Consider the following 17,339-nt stretch of genomic DNA (forward strand, 5'->3'; position numbering starts at 1 on the left):
TTTCTTGCCTCTGGAGCTCACAGCACCCAGCAAGGAGATCAGGAGAATCGCTGCACAAGTAAAACTTTAGAATTAGCTGCCAACATTGATGAGAGAAACAGAAGAAAGGAAAAAAGATTGGAGAGGGGGAGATATAAAATGGGCTACATGAAATGATTTTGATCAAATGAGTTCAAGTGCAGCTATGAAATGCCTGTGGTTCCTCCTCTGTCAGGAGGCCACAACAGCAGAAGTGACAGAAGCCAAGATTACAGCCAGGAGCAGCTTTCTGCCAGCACCTTGGGGTCTCCAGGCAGCTGGAGCCTCCCTTCCCCTGACAGCCCCCAGGAGGGGCTCTGGGCACTCCTGGCAGCTCAGGGACAGTCTCCAGGCACAAGGACACGGCCCCTGCACCAACAATCCTCTCTGACAGCCTCACTCACACCCCAGCACCAGCTTGGACACTGACATTTTATAGCTCACACTCCAAAACCAAACTGGCTTCCCTGGCACCCATCCCTTCCACTGAATCCTCAAAGAAAAAGATGCTGGTGGAAGAGATCCCCTTTTCCTTTTGGGTTGGCAGGAAAACAGTCAGATTTACAGTCAGGTCTCACAGACAAGTAGGGAGGAGGGCACAGACTAAGCTTAATGATCATTTAAACCCAGAGCGTATTGATTAACGCAGCCACATTAAATCCAAGCTACTTTAAGAGCAATATTCCAACATCAGCCAGGAAAGCTAGAGGCTATGGCTGTTAGTCTCACAGTACAGTTCTCCCTCCTTTTGCTTGCACAAATATGATACAAACCTCAAAAGAATCTGACTGGAGGCACCTGCAACAGTTAAGAGGCCTTACACTCTAAATTACCTTGCTTTTGTTAGGCAGGTGAATGGTCCATAACATTCTTCCTGAAAGAAGGTTTCTCCCTTCAGAATTCAATTTATAAACTTACTCCTGCCAGGCTGCGATAGCAGCTGCTGTATAAACCTGAAAATGATGACTACTGGAATTCCATTCAAACCTCAGGAATCAATAGAAAGCAGACAAACGACCCAAGATAAAAGTTCCACCCAAGTGCAAAGAGCAAGGACTGCAGGATCCCTCTCATTGTTTTTACAGGGGCTGCAGTCACCATCCTGTGAAATAGAGACTGCACAATCTCATTTCAGCTTGAAAACCTGACCTGTGCTATCCACACTGCACCCACACAATCTGCCTGCAGGGAATGCCTCAGTTCCACTGGTATTGCCAAGCAAAAGGAGCCTCAAAAGACAATTTATAATGGCCAGGACAATTTATAATTTGCTGAGATACATTCCATTTGGTAAAAGCTTTTTGTGAGGCCTTCTTGGAGACTGTGATCCTGCTTACCTTGAAACAGCAGCTCTTCTGTAAGTTAATCACAACCAACCTGCCTTGGTGTCACTCTGCCTCGTCTCAACTCACCCACACAAACTTGTTTCTGTGGGCAGTAAAGAAATACCCAATCACAGCTTAACTGAACTAATATTGTCTGCAGGCAGCACCAGCTCCATTGTAAACAGCTCTGCATTTTATTTATTGTTACAGTCCTTCTGACTCATACTGCCTGACAGACAAGCCAGGTGAGGACACATATTAGAATTTAAAAGGGAAAAAACGAAATACTTAAAAATCTGCCTTCCTTTGAACAAAGCACAATATGCTTCAGTTGAAAAGGAAATTATCATTTGCCTAATACAAAAGAAATCCTTTGTCCCAATCACAGCCTACTCTGAAGGAATGACTTTCTTCCCTCTCTTAAGAAGCCAAATGGATGCAGTTCTGTAATTTTGGAGAGCTTTACACAGTGTGTTAAATTACAAGACAACCCATTGTGGGTTTATCAAATTGTGAGCCAGTGTGTGAGACAAAAAAGATTCTCATTGAGAGTGGGTGATAGAGTCTAAGTCACACAGAATTTGGTCTATAGTATGCTAGAACACAGTGAAATGAAAGATTGGTGCATATATTATTCCAGGAATACTATGAAATATTTGGTAGTGAGCTATAAAACCTTCCTACTCTGAGATGCACTAAAAAAAAACCCCATGAACAAATACAGGGGTTCATTTGCTGCATTCTTTGCCTACTGCCCACCTGCTTTGACTCAGAATTTCCTTTCACAAAGGTAAAAGCAAGGCTGAGAAATTCAGTAAGAGCACCACAAGAACACTCAAGTTGAGAACCAACTCAGATTATAGAAAATAGCCAGATATTCCACTGGACACCACTGGGGATATTCAGTGATGTTATCCACCAGACACTCACTCATCTGAGAGCAATCAAATTCGATTTTCATCTTGCTTTGTTAAAATTCAATACCAAAATAAAGAAATAAATATTTTAAAAAGGCAGCACCTTTAATTTTACATCAACATTAATAAAATATTCTTGTTTTAGAGATTATTGTTAAAGATGCATTTTATCCAAGCACCAGGTGCACTTGAGACAGTTTCCACTGGACTCACCATACTGGCAGCGAGGGCCCTGGAATCCTGCAGGACACTGGCACACCTGGGACCCTTCTCCAGAGCATTTCCCTCCGTTGAAGCAAGTGCCAGCAGTGCAGAGCACTAGAGCACACAAACACAACAGGATAGGCTGTTTTAGTTCTTTTTGTGCCAAGGACCCCCCAGAACAGACACAGCCCTGTTGCAACACGACCTTCCCAACAAGAAGAAACCCAGGTTTTTATTGAAGGGCAAAGGACTTGGTATCATAGGTGTAACTACCTTGTTGATATGAGGAAATTTAATAAAAATTAGACTTAGGTATGGCAGTTTAATTTGAAGGTGCTTCAAAGGCAGAAGGTAGGACTCAAAGCACTGCCTGAATCCAAAATAAAATAAGAAAAACTGCCAGACAATAATATAGGGATGGTTGAAAACCACTGATGCACTGGGAGATATTATATATGTGGAAGGGAATTACAATTCTTCCCTTCCTCTAACACAGAACAGTTTTATTTACAATAACTCAAATTCCACATGCTTGAGCCAAACTTGCAAAGAGTATCAAATATAAAAGAGTAATTCAACCACTTTGGTGCCTTAAAGAATTCAAAGCAAGTCTGCACTGCTCTTTCAGGAAGAAAATTTCATTTTGCCACTGGTGCTCACATACCTTAAACTCCTTTACACCAGAGATTAAAACACAGCTTGTAAACATATTTTTGACTTCTAACAACTAAACAGGTGCACACTAAATATGTAGATTCAGGCTGAAACTAACAGGAATACCTCTCAGGCTTGTTTTTGTGTTTTAACTACAAAGAGACAACCATAAAAGCAAGCTCTTCGAATGCATACCCTGAAGTTGGTATGAAGATTAAAAAATAAATAAGAACAGATGCTAACTTTCATATGGAAAACACAATTACTGACTAAACAGTAACAAAACTAAACACTGAGTAGGTTGCCATCTTCTCCTGATGTCTTGTTATCAGTGGCTGAAGCGCTGCCTTATCATTTCAATTAAATTCCATCTTTCAGGAAAGCATCTAATCATGATCAGAAATTAGTGAGAGGAACGGGTTCTCCTCAGATGGAGACCCACAGGGCAGGAACAGCTTCCATGAACTTCAAGGAATTGCTTCACTGGCAAGAGCAGAAGTGCAAATGCCAAACCCAGTGAGACCCCACGGTGAGCTCTACACCCAGGGAGTGAGTGCATCACAGCAGATTTCTCTGCATCATTTGGGAACAGCAATAAATGTGGTTGGCCTGCCAAAGCCAGGCTGGCACAAAAATACTGCAACAACTCCAATTGGAGTTTAGACTGTTAATCTAAACTGTTTCACTGCGTGGATTAGAATTAGAGCTCTTTGCTACTTTTACATGAGCGCTTTTGGATTTTTAAAGGACCTTTATGCCCCCATCACCAGGGAAATCCCAGTTACAAATCACAAAACCCTTGTGTCTGGAAGTGGGGATTCAGCAGGAAGGCAAGGCCTGAGGATGTCAGCTCTTGGTTTGGCCCAGGTTTGTCCCAACTCACAGTGCAGACAGCCGGGTTCGTTGTCGCGCCGGGCCCAGCCGGGACAGCACTTATAGACAGTCTGCTGCTCCATCCTGTACACCTGCTTGTAAACCGTGTAGTAGCCAGACCTGTGGGGCAAGGAAGGTTAAGAGAGCAATCACAACTGCTGTTCCACTCATCCCCACCTCACCAGCAGCACACTGTTCTCCTCTATCATATTTATCAGACATTTTTTCAGCCTCCTTCGGAAATTCTCGTTAAAAATAAGCAAATGTAGCAAACTGCATCCTGGGAACATCCAGTGGCTCTGATGGGCTATGTCCACATATTATTTTGAAGAACTTGTATTCAGGCTAGTCAAAGGTAACTTTATTTTTTCCCCCCCAATCAATTTTGGGTTTATCTGTTGGGGGAGTCAGATCTCCCATCAGTTCTTAGAAGGTGACAGAAACAGAAAGAAGTTCAATTTTTCAAAGTCAATGACTTGACAGCTGGGCTTCACCTGAACAAGAACAAGACAGGAACATTTTCTGATAGTGTAAAATTCTGAATCTAAAGCCAGCCACGAAGCTCATGAGCAACCCAAAACACATTAAAAAGTCACATTTTCTACTCAGTAATAACAGATTTTAAGCCAAATCTCAGGAGGACACTATGCCCATAACCACACACTTCAGAGGAAACAGTTCACAACTCCTCTCACAAAAAAGTTAAAGATCTTGCACAAAAAGATTAGCAACAAAACCTGTTTATAACAATAGATGACACATTACCTTCTCTCATAGCTCACACACCACCTCCCCTTTGTGCAGCCTTGTTTCCACATCTTGACCATCCTGCTGAAGGACTGAATGCAGGGCTCCTGGTGTCCCACCAGGGCCAGCTCAAACACTGGGCACACATTTGGCCTGGGAGGGGAAAGAAAAAGATCATTTTTATTCCTAACACCAAATTTAGACATCCAGAGAAATGCACATAAAACTATGCTGTGTGTAATGGTTTGAAACAGGGTTTTTACTGGTGTTTGAACACGCTGCAGCTCCGAGATTTAGAAGGCAGCATGTGAACAATGTACTGAAACTCAGGCTCCACACAAGTCCATGAAAGATTTACCACAGATTCAAGGGCAGATAAGATTTATCTAAACTCTTGCTAGGGAAATTGTATATTCTATAAGAGCCCCCCTCGCTATCAGGCCCCTCAGGGAAACACATGAAATTCGTAAGAGGAAGGATCCTTGTTCTCTGCTGATTATTCCTAAAATAACAGGACCAAAATAAAAGCGCTGCTTTGGAGGATGATATGTAATCTTCATCCTGCTACCTAGCCAGAGTTACAAAAATAGCAGGATTGCAGGAGGTATGGAGGGTCATAACAAAGGTTACATGCTGATGGTTTTGCAGAGGTTTTGTTCGCCTTATCCCAATTTCTTTGCCCTGGTTTAAATCAGGAAATTCTGCGCGACGGAAAACAACAGCATCAAACATTCAGGGTCTAACTAAAACCATCAAGCATGAGGGGTTTTGTCATCTTTGAAGGCAGGAACCTGTTGTGACACAAATTAAACTAATTCACTGATTTTTCTGAGTAGTTTATAGATGGTTAGTGCAATAATTTAATCACCAATTCCCCAGGACAGCCAGGTGAGGCTTTGGAAGCACCTGCCTAAATAACCCAAACACAGGGGGGAACAGGGACCTTCTACACCCACCCTGGCAAAAACAGCACTCAGCAGATGTGTCCTTCAGCAAATTTCACTCAGAGTCCTCTCCAAGCTGGAGGGTGATGGAGTAACACCCTGTGACACTTTTCCTGTCCCTCGTCACAGGTAGAAACATCACCCTGTGCTAGAAAACCTGGGGGTGGCACTAATAAAAGAGCAGCTCCAGCCCAAGAGCTGCCTGGCAGCTGGTCATCATCACTTACACTGGATATTGTTAACATCTCATCCAGGATTTATGGTGCTTTTTATCTCCGAGGCTCCCTATTAAGCCTGAACACCGCACAGGGTAGCCTTGCTAACAAGGGAACATCTTTCATCCACAGGTCTTCAAGTAGTTTACAAATATCATTAAATTAAGGCTGTGCAGAACAAGAAAATTCTACAATCATGATCAATGTTACTGCAGAGCTGAGCACTTGGAAGGAGCCCTACATGGATGAAATCCACAGCAATCCCAGTGCTGAGAGTGGGATGTGCAGCCAGGTCTCCCAAAGGCACCACAGCTGCAAGGGAATGCCTGGGACATCACCCCAGGGTAAAGAGGACCTTTGCCCAACAAGGACACTTCAGGAGGAGGAACAGACTGAAACCCAATGCCAACAGCCCTCAGGAATCCAGGTAGCCCATGTAAAGGAAGTGAGGAGAAGAAAGCTCACAACTGTAAGCTCAGGTTGTCACCAAGGGGAAAAAAAAGTAAAGAATCCATTTGAACCGGAACACCTGGCCTTGACAGAAGTTACTTTCCTGAACTAGAATATCTGTTTCTCCCAGGCTTTAGAGCACTTAGAACAATCATCTCCATCCTCCTAAACCACAGGGCCAGTGGACATCCCTCTGTGTCCTTCCTCCTCCAATGCACAGTCCATTCTCAATACAGCTCTGTATTTCCCATTCCCCAGCTCTGCCAACACGTCAAAGCAGAACAGGAGATGGTCACAGCCCAGTTTCAGATTAAATTCCTCAAGATTCCCTCACATTCTCAGTGTCACCTCCATTACTTTGCAACCCTTCCCATGTGTCCCAGCTACCCCTTCCCTCCAGAATTACCTCCCCACTCAACATATTTAGCTGAAGTTCAGAGCCATTGTTCCCAAGCCATTCTTAGCACAAAGTCTGCCATTTGTTTCCCATCCAAGGAAGATCTTTGTGTGCCCAAAAACTTGTCTATTTTTTTTTTCCCTTCCATTACGTCAGTTGGTCTAATAAAACCCTTGCCTTACTTAGCAACCATGCCTCACTTAGCAGGCTTTTTAAAATGATTCTCCCTCCAGTGAATAGAACATCATGTTCTGATAATTCATGCATATCTCCTTTTATTAGAATTGCCTAAAACTTTCCAGATAAAGGTACATTCATATGCATCGCTCTTCCATAAATAAAAGAGAGGAGCTGACAATTGTTGCAATGACACACTGAGCCCATCCCACAAGTTCCTCCTCATGTGATATTGCCATGTTTCCAGGAATAGTAGTATTGGCTTCTAGGATATAGTTAATGGGAACAAATGACGCTCACAGAACAAAACAAGCCAGCAGCAGAGTCATATGTTTTATAAGATTTATTCAAAGTAAGTCATTCCTCCTTGATGCCCTTGGGATAATTTAAAGGCAGATATCAAAACTGCTGAAACACTATAATTAAATTGCAGCAATTGCATAACATGTAATCCTGTGCTGGCAAAGCTGGGAATCAAACATGCCCTCTTCAACAATTCAGCATCTTCACAGCTCCCCACACACACAGTCAACACGGCAGTTTTTAAGCCATCTGACTCACTTGATACCTCCAAACTTCAGAACAGCTTCTGGAACCAGGCTACAGCCACTGAAGGCACAATTTCATTTGTGGAACTCTGCTAACTGGAGGCCATCCGGGACTAAGCTGAACCCTCGAGGGGATGGAGCGGTGTATTAGAGAGCAGCTCCTGTTCTGCTGCCCTGCCCTTTGCATCCAGGAGATATTCCTTAATGGGAGTTGAAGTGTTAAAACAAGCAAAAGACTCCAAGGGATATTATGGGCCATGATTTGATTGATACACCGGCCCCTCAAAGCCTTTTTGCACTGGTGCTCTGCGCTAGCCAAGGCTAACACCAAGGCTATTATTAGCTTGTCAGTCTGACTCAGGCAAGGCAGAAAGCTCTCTTAATATTTGCATTAGGAGACTGCCCTTTAAACAAAGACACCCTACACACTCCCAGCTCAAGACTTGAGATTCTAATGAACAGATAATTAGACCAAAACGGAGCAAGAGCAGCATGGGCTAATCATATGGCTGTGGTGCCTGTGAACCGCTGCACAACGGGAGAAGTTCAGAGAAAATTAAAAGCATCTCCAGGCGGGATGTAATTCATTCCTGTGTTTGGAATTTTAAAAAGAAAAGGAACAGATCTACCACAAAATCACAGAATGGTTTGAGATGGAAAGGACCTTAAAGGTCACCCAGTTCCAACCCCTTGCCAAGGGCAGGGACACCTTCCCCTATCCCAGCTCCAAGTCCTGTCCAACCTGGCCTTGGACATTTCCATTTGTAAAGGTCCTTCACATCTCTGTGACAGGGATATTTTCTTTTTCTGCCAACACCTGGAATGGTGAAGCAAATCTCCCATTCTACCCATCTATTTTTCCCCAGCTCAATACAAGAATCTAAAGGTAGGTAGATTTAACAGCAGTGAGAGAGCAAACACACATCAAGATGTCCCTAAAGATTTCTTTCAACAGCACAAACTTTAAATCAAAACATTAACGAATACGAATTTGGCTGTCTGATTTCAGGTCTTTCCACAGAGACTCTGTGAATGACACCACCTTCTACACTAAGTCAGACAGCTGTTAACATCCCCCTAAAAATGAGATGTTGCAGCCTGCGTTGCCTCAGCTGCCGAATTTGCAGCCTGAACACTATTGATCTTCCCATAAATCAGTCAATAGATGAAACCTGTCATAAGGAGCAACTTGCTGGAATCCTGTATTTTCAAAACACTAATTGGTTGCTGCTCCTTCCCCTTATGCTGTTATTAAAAGTTTAGAAAACCACAGTCTGCTTATCCAGTTTTAGTTTGAAAAGATCAAATGAGAGTTTTCTTAAGGGAGCCAAGATTACAGTCAGGGCTAAATTCTCCACTGCTGTGATGACTGTTTTTGCACTAGAAATACACTGGTGTTGATCTGAAAATAGCTGTACACTGCTACAAAGGATTTGGTTAGAAACTTTTCAGGTTAACTGTCTGAATCCCCTCACACCCCCAGCATCCCAGCAAAACATCACCACTGGCTTGTAAAAAAGACCTCTGGAAAGAGAAGGTGGCACCCTGAAGAAACATGTGGCACTGTAGAGGAGAAACAGCCTGCAGCATGATGTTGTATGGATTGAAAGTTTTCAATCTGTATGATCTCAGTTGGAAAGGAGAAAAAAACAAATTTTATTTCAACACAGAAAAAGACAAGTCAAATCAGGAAATAGGCCACAGAAACAAAAGGTCCAAAGAACAAGTTATATATATTTGCTTATATACATAAATTTTGTCTCTAGATACATATTGCTTAATAATTCACAAAGGCCAGAATGACAGAGGTGGCTTTTATTTTTTAAACTGCCAAGCCCCCCTTTCCACCCTTAATCTATTTTAAGGCTCATTTCCCTGATAAAATTAATCAGCACTACCAGAGACAATTAGGACATCCTGCTCCCTTGACCACTAATCAATCCCTGCTCTCTCCTGATCCTGTATCAATATTGGTGATGTTTATAGCCCCTCTGGGACATGGATTGTAAGCACCAAGCTCATTTAGATTAGGTCTCATTATCACTGCTGTTCTCTGGCTCTGTGGATGAAGGTCCACCACACAAGGCTCCCCTCATCCCACAGGTTACTAATGCACTGCTGGGTCTTGCTCACATCCTCCCTTTGATTAGATGGAGCAGCTAAATAACATGAGAGTTCCTTCAGCCTTTGTGCCCTGCATCTAGATGAAGAGCAAATCAATAGGAGATGATTAATTACACACTCAGCTATTATAACAACAATAAGATTTTTAGTTCTTGCCGCTATCAAAGTGCAGCGCCTGTCGTTTACCTTCTACTTAACCATCCTCCTCCCTCCCCCAGGACAGAATCATCTATTTGGGTTGGCAAGAAAAGCAGAAGATAAACATGCACATCCAGATCATTTAACCATGATTGGCCAAGCCACTTTTCTTTTTTTTTTTCATTTTAAAATCATGGAGTGTTTTTTTGTTTCTTTCTTTTAGAGTCACTTAGACTCAATCCCCAGCAACATCCAGTTTTATAGTTTTATTTACTACATCCAGGAGAGCAGCACTGCCAGTGACCAGGCCTGCCAAGCCCTAAGCAGCACACTCAGCTTTACAAATTTAAGGAGCAGTGTTACAAGGATGTCTCTCCTAATTAGAGAACCATATGGGATATCACATAAAGGAGGTTAAGAAGTGTCTTGATAGGACATTCATGGTTGGGTTCTTTTCCCCCTTGGACTGAGACTGATGGGAGAGAGGCAGTTTTCTCTTGTTTGGATTTGGTTGTTTATTCCTCTTTTATCTGCACTACATATATTCAAAGTACAAAGAGCTACATGCACTAAGATAGAAAGGTGCAAACTGGCCAACAAAGATCTTCTTCAAGGTCTTTTATATCTCTATTTACCCAATTTACAAATGCCAAGTAAATGATTTTTGTTAGTGACCCAATGACCCAACACCTGTGTGCTGCACTGGAGCATTCTTTATCCAATCACTCATTACTACCCAAAAACCTCCAGAAGAAGAAGAAGAATATGAAGAAGGAAAAGAGACAACGCCCTAATTCCTCCATCTTGCCTCTTATTTCTTAAACAAGTTTAAACCTTTAACTTTCTCACCCAGTGACTTAAGAAAGCTCTCTAATTTACACACTTGCACTCCTAGTTTTTCTATTTAACAACAGTTGTTTTCAGGGTGTTATATGAAATTCATTGGATGTCAGAGCCAGGTATCAGAGATAAGGGCACACACTCTGTGCCCCTGACTCCAACAAAGAAGTAGCTGGCAATCACCCATTGTTAAGGCAGAGCAGACAAGGGAGCAAAACCCAGACTAAATTGAGGATGTACAAGTGTGAGATGAGAGGGGAAAGCCCTGAGTAACAGCAGCCACCTCCAGGAGTGTGTAACAGATCCCCCAGCAAACCTGCCAGGTGCACACACCAGAGCTTCCTCCAGCAGGAAGGCACAAAGGGACCTGAAGTTAAAATATTAACATAAAAATCATTCCAAGTGTCACACCACTTCATCACGAGGAGGGAAAGCTCACTCTGCCTTACAGCAAGTGCCACACTGTTTGACAATTAAATGAGTTAGAAGATACTGAAATCCTCAGCTCTATTTCAGCAACACTTTGCTTTTTTTGGTGGTTGCTGGATTTTAACAGTTTCAAAGCAAAACTTTTTTTTTTTTTAAAGCTTACTTTTAAAGTAACATGTAATATATAACTTCCAGTCAAAGTGAAACAAATTATTCCATCTAATGTATGCAATATATGTAAGAAAAATCCCTACATGCCAACATTTTAGGTGTTAAAATATTCCAAGTCTTTTACTCCCCTATAAATCATTAGCTTGGTACAAACGTCCATTTTTTTGAGGGGTTTTGTTTGGTTTGGGGTTTTTGTTTGTTTGCTTTAATGTTAAGAAAACTTGGTTAAGCTAAATATTTAATTGATTTTAACCACAGAAAACTAACATGAATGCATTAGTGGATTAGTGTTTAGCAGTGGCAAACTAGAAGGGGGAAAAAAAATCTCACTTTATATCTTTTGGATTAGAAACTTCTAAATAGCTCACAGTTCCTGGAGTTACTCTACAGAGAGAGATGGACAGGCTTTGACACACAATTACAAGATATAAGATGTACTGATGTACTGATGAGAGAGGTTTTTTTACAGCTGTATTTTTCACCATTGATGGGGCACTGGTCAGGCAGGGAGAGCACCAGCAATTACAAACAGAAGGACACCCACTGAGGAGTCTCCTGAGGGCTGAGGTGCACAAAAACTCATTTCTTATAGAGGAATATTCCAACCTGAGAAAACCAGGCCCAAAATACACAATTGTTTCATAATTTATGGGGATTTCTTCATTAAGAAACAGTACAGCACACCCTATAAAGCCTCTTCTCAGGCACATCCTGAGATATTATGCTAAATTTTCAATATTGAATTAGGTTGTGTACATAAAAACATGATTTGGGCACAGCATTCTCTTCTAAACAAGATTTTGTGCCGAGTTCTGCTGTGGCTTACAAAGGGAAGCCAGCAAGGTGTTTCTACTAAACAACACCAAACTGAGCATCAGCACTCTGACTCTACACACAAATCTTCATCCCCAGTCCAAGGCACTGCACTGGGGCTCAGAGCACACATTAAAGCCCACATCATCTCACAGCAAAGGCAGAAATATCAAGTTCCCCTCCAGAACAATTAATGATTAGTTTTAAAGCTAGGCTAGCCTGGAATCCAAAGCACAAACTACATATGTTCAGTACATCATTCTCAAATGCTTTGATTTTGCAGTAATGAAAGGAAATTTCTTTCTCCTCAGAAATAAATTAAAAGCAATAGATTTGAGAGGGAACGTAAGCAATAACAGGCTTGAATTTCAGAGGAAGGAAATCTATTAACTGTGTTCAAAGAGAGAAGGTATTTAATTGGTGAAATAACAGGAGTCTGCAATATGGGCTGTTAACCCTCTGGGAGCCAAAGCATCACTTCCATCAAAGTTCTGCTAAAAAGTCACCTTGAGACCAGGTCTGCCACCACAGATAATCTCATTTATTCTCCTCACCAAGGGGTTCCTTCAAATTTATTAAAAATATTCTACAGTCAGTCATACCCAGATCATGGCACGGCAGGCACTAGGAAAAACAGCCAATGCTGGGTATAAACAATGCAGAAGAAAAGCCAAAGTAAAAGCCAGGCAATTTTCCCAAGAAATACTGCAAAAACACATTTCAAGCACATTAAACTATTGCATAAATAACTAAACTATAGCAATGTTCCATAACAATTACACCTGAAGAAACCTGACAAGTTTTTTCCTCTCAGAGTGTATTTTTGGAGAGTAATGTGAGAAGTCAAATCCCATTAAAAGTGAAGGGGCATTCCCCTTCAACTTCTTACCTTAAATGTGCAGATTTAAGAATCATAGAGTATGTGTAAGCAACTCTGACTATGAGCAGGAAATTTCTAAACCTCTTGTGAGATTTAGAACCATTTCATGATGTCTCTGATACAGACCCAGGAATTTCTAAAACTGGAAAATATTTACAGTTCAAGTTCATCTTTGATAAATAGAACAACTTCAGGCTATCAGATTTTATTATCCTATCTTACAGCTATTTCAGGGTTTAGGAGAAAGGCTTGATCTCATTTTTCTCCTGAAGAGCAGAAAAACGTCATAAATCAGGAAAAGCACAGTACCACCACGACACTCATTCATTATCTTTAAGTCTCCTGGTAGTGAACATACTGGGGCAGAAAAAGAGGAAAAGAGCACTTTGCCATCTGTTAAAAGACTAAATTCAAAATTAATATTCCTCTAGGAACTGTGGAACAGAAGCTTTAAGTGCAAAGTCTTGAGAAATGGGATTCAGTGCTGTAACGCTGACCAGCGTGAGCTCTATCTGGTGGCAACATCCTGTAGTGCACAGGCTAAAAAGACTATTTTTGTTCAGTGTGATGTTCACAAAGATGAGAAACATCTCAGTCCTCAACTGCAAATTAAAGGATTGGGAGGGGGCAGGGATGGGGAAATGAGGAGATGAAACCACCATAAACTTTTATGCCAAAGCATTTAAACCATGCTTACTAAAATCACATTATCCAAGCCTCAAAGGTTGGAGTAGCTGCTGTTCAGGGGTAGTGAGGGTTCACTGTAACCCCATGGATTCTGGGCAGACAGGAATGGGAAGAAGGGCTTGAGGTTTCAGCTGAAAACAAGTTAGGTAAAATTCAGTAAATTTGTCAATGACTCAGTTGCCAACATCGTTTCAACCAAGGTTTAAAGAGAACCACTTAATCTCACTTGATGTACAAATTTAATACAAAATTATTTTTTTTTTTTAATTTAAATGAAGAATGTAGAAATTTAAATGCACCACTAGCAAACCAGGTCTTTATTTCCACCAGAAAAACCTGCACATTTTTTAAACTGCAAATCCTCCAAGTGGGAGATAACCCATTCAAAGAAATGGAAGGAGACTCCACTACATTATTCAGTTCAGCTCAAAAAAGTAAATGTACTTTAAGCCCTTATTTAATGCTAGGAAGACAACCTTTCCTCACACCTGCAAATTGACCTCACTGGAGGAGAAAATAAAGTATATTGGCTAAACAGCCAATACACTGAGACAATTTCTCACCAAGAAATGATTACATAATCTACTTTTCACATCATTTGGACAGTATTATAACAAAATTACAGGCTCCAGGTTTAAGTTGCATCTCCAAATACTTTATAGAAGCATTTCTCATTTTGTTTTCTGCACTGCATACCAAATATTCAAATTGACATGCAATTTGTTCCGCTGTAACAATCACAACTCGGAGGCATCTCCTCATATGGAAATGCTTTGCACAACAGCAGTCAATTCTTGACACACATTCCATCAAAAAAAAAAGAAAAAAAACCAGAAAAAAAGTGGACTTTGCCTTTTTTAATTATACCTTAAAAGGAATTCTTATTTGTGTCACTTGAAAATAGTGACACTGCAGCCAACAGCTGCTACAGCTGGAGGGCCAAGTTCACTCGAGGTTTGCAAATGCAGATATCATGTGGATGTGAGATTCTGCTTTTGGGAATGTGATTTATCAGGAGGAGCACAGGAAAGCTGATAGTGCCCCACAGAATTGAAGGAGCTGGAAAAAGAGTTACTCAGGCAGGAATCCAGCTCTACATCCAGGTGTTCCTTGGAATGTGACCAGATTGCTTATGGATAAAGTGAAAATATGCAGGTACAACATGTGAGCAGCGAAGAAAAACCCTAAGCAAAACAGTTTTATTGCAAGATTGGATCCTCTAAAAGCAAAGCAGCCCTTTTAGATGTCATCCTGGACCTGCAAATCCACAGAGCCAGTCAAGGGGGTTAATGCTGACAGGAACAAAGCTGATCTCCTGGATTTTTCAAAGGAGTCCTCACTCGTCTCATCTGGGAACAGAAGAATCCATTCTTGAGCCCTGTCCCAGTCCTAACTCTGATATTTATTGCACTAAAGGGGTTCCCAGCACATAGCTCAGAACTCTCCTGCCTCTGCTCTGTCCTACATCCCTGACCAGGAGCAGACATCTGAACTGCTCAAACTCCCAGGGGAGTGTCTCTCTAGGAGAGGATTTACCACTTCTGACAGCAAATCAAGTCCTCTTAGCTCCCATTTCTGCACTGTCCCAGGAGCACCCCCGATTTCTGTGAAGTAGGTAACCACACAACACACTTACACGGTCTCACATACCCCAGTTTTGGGCTAGACAGCTCACTACAAAGTGTTAAAAATGTGCTTTTTATCACGAGACATGGTTAATTCCTCATTTAAAGGCCAAACATGCTTCACAATGAAAATGGCATATCGGTTCTCTGGTCATTCCAGAGCTCTCTGAAGTTCTATTAGAGGATCATCCAGGGCTAATTGTATGGAAAAGCAGTTGATAGAAGTATCTCCTCATTCTGTAATCTGTTCTACATTAAATCTCCTCAGGGGGCTTGGAAGTAGAACACCAGCATCCACACAGAACCCTCACATTTCTAGCTGGGAGCAAATGCTCAAGTTAGCAACAGGATGAAAACAATTATGAAGAAATCCTGAATAGCCTCAGCCACATAAGATCTCAATCAAAACAACAGCAAACACCACACTCAGCGTGGTATGTTCCAAGGGATACATTTGCTGTTCTGATTTCACTGACTGCAGATGACCAACATCAAAAGAACAAATCAGAATTGTTAGAAAAAGGTGATTGATGCAAAGAATCCTCCTGGACATTTCACTGGTTCTTGGTGAAAGCTGGCAGACTCACTCCTAAGGCTGGTGACATCTTGCATTTCTGTTTACACCAAAGGTAAACTCCCTAAATAGCAAGAAAGTTTGGAGTAATACTAATGCTTGCCCCAGCCTGGGAAAAGCAGGAAGAATGGCAGCAATTTCAGGAATATAACTCCTGGGAAAAGCACTCAAGGCTCTGACACAGCTCTGGGGTTTGGGCAGCTGTTCTGGATTGCTGCTGGCTGACAGTGCTGCTCCCAGAGACTCCAGCCCAGCAGCAGCATCCTCACACAGCATCATTTCCAGAAGGGAATGTTTCCTCTGTTCTTTCAGTGACACAGTCTTTGAAAAGGTAAAAGCAAACAAAAATTGTTTGGAGGCAATTCACAGTTCACAGCACCTCCAGCTTCAAAAGTGCAGAATCATAGTTATTACTGATGTCAAATGCAAACAGATTAATGTAGGCCAATGCTATTCCTCTTCCTGATAGAGTAATTGCTCAGAAAGAGAGCACAAAGCGTGCCTGAAAGAAACACAGAGCACTTTTAACAAAGGAAAATGTTTTACCACAGAATGAGCTTAACTTCTCCAAGCACTGTGATAGATACTTCGTGCTCCAGCAAAATGGAGTAATACAAACCACCTTAAAAGCACTTCTGGTAAATACCGTGTAAATGTGGATTGCATAGAAAGGCAGTGAGCAATAGGCTGGGAAATCTCAATTTTCAGAATAAAGAACTAAACTGAAAGCAAATACAAGACATTAATTATGAAAGAGTGGGATGAAGTTGATGAAGATAAAACCCAGGAAGATAAGAGTGGTTAGAAATTAGTGTATACAGACATTTGAAAAGGCTATTGTCAGATTGCTTTGAGAGGGGGAACCAGGGCGGCGCAACATTCCTTAAAACGCAAGACAAGAAAGATACACAAGGCAGGAAACAGTTTCCAGCAGCATTCATTTTCAACACGCAAAAAACTTTAACCACAGATTTCCTGCATGCATCCAGCTACTCTCTTTCAGAATCTGACCAGAAAACTACCTGCGGACACAAGCTTTCCGCCGCACTTCCAGCAGAAGGCATTTGTTGCTCCCGGAGAAGCCCCCAGAGAAAGTTCCGCGTTCCCGCATCAGCCGCACACGTGCGGCCCCGACTTCTTTGTGCGCGCTCCCGGCCGCTCCCTGCGCTTCCCGCACGGATCCCCAGCCTCGTCCTGCCGCTCTCCCCAGCTCGGGCTCGGCTCCCCGGGCTCCCCAGGCTGACAGCGACGGCAGGAGCAGCCCCGGGAGCTGCCTCCATCCCCCGCGGCAAAGCCCAGCCGAGCCCTCCCTCCGCCCGAGCGGGACCCGCTCCGCTGCGCGGTTCCAGCGCATCCCCCGAACTTGGGGAGCCGAGGGGCGCAGGAGCCTCCCCGCAGGGCCGGGGGCGGCGTGTCCCGGCCTGCTGTCCCCGCCGAGCCCCTCACACTCACTCACATGTCCCTCACACTCACTCACATGTCCCTCACACTCACTCACATGTCCCTCACACTCACTCACATGTCCGCAGCCTCACTCACATGCCCCGCACACTCACTCACATGTCCCTCACACTCACTCACATGCCCCT

At 42.5% G+C, this 17,339-nt stretch overlaps 1 protein-coding gene across 5 annotated transcripts in view; it reads right to left on the minus strand.

Moving 5' to 3' along the window:
- Positions 1-17,339, minus strand: part of LOC107208802 (multiple epidermal growth factor-like domains protein 6) — a 187,867-nt gene that overhangs the window by 170,111 nt on the left and 417 nt on the right. For all 5 annotated transcript variants that reach the window (XR_002002080.1, XR_002002079.1, XM_019007797.2 and 2 more), the window contains exons 2-4: positions 4,757-4,891; positions 4,002-4,111; positions 2,474-2,578 (exon numbers count right to left, since the gene is read on the minus strand). Coding sequence is in view for 3 of the 5 variants with exons in the window: in XM_019007797.2 (XP_018863342.1) it covers positions 2,474-2,578; positions 4,002-4,111; positions 4,757-4,891 (350 nt within the window). In the remaining 2 variants the exon portion in view is untranslated. The remainder of the gene's footprint in view (positions 1-2,473; positions 2,579-4,001; positions 4,112-4,756; positions 4,892-17,339) is intronic.

The sequence above is a fragment of the Parus major genome, chromosome 9 (assembly GCF_001522545.3).
Source record: "Parus major isolate Abel chromosome 9, Parus_major1.1, whole genome shotgun sequence".
NCBI classification, from domain to species: domain Eukaryota; kingdom Metazoa; phylum Chordata; class Aves; order Passeriformes; family Paridae; genus Parus; species Parus major.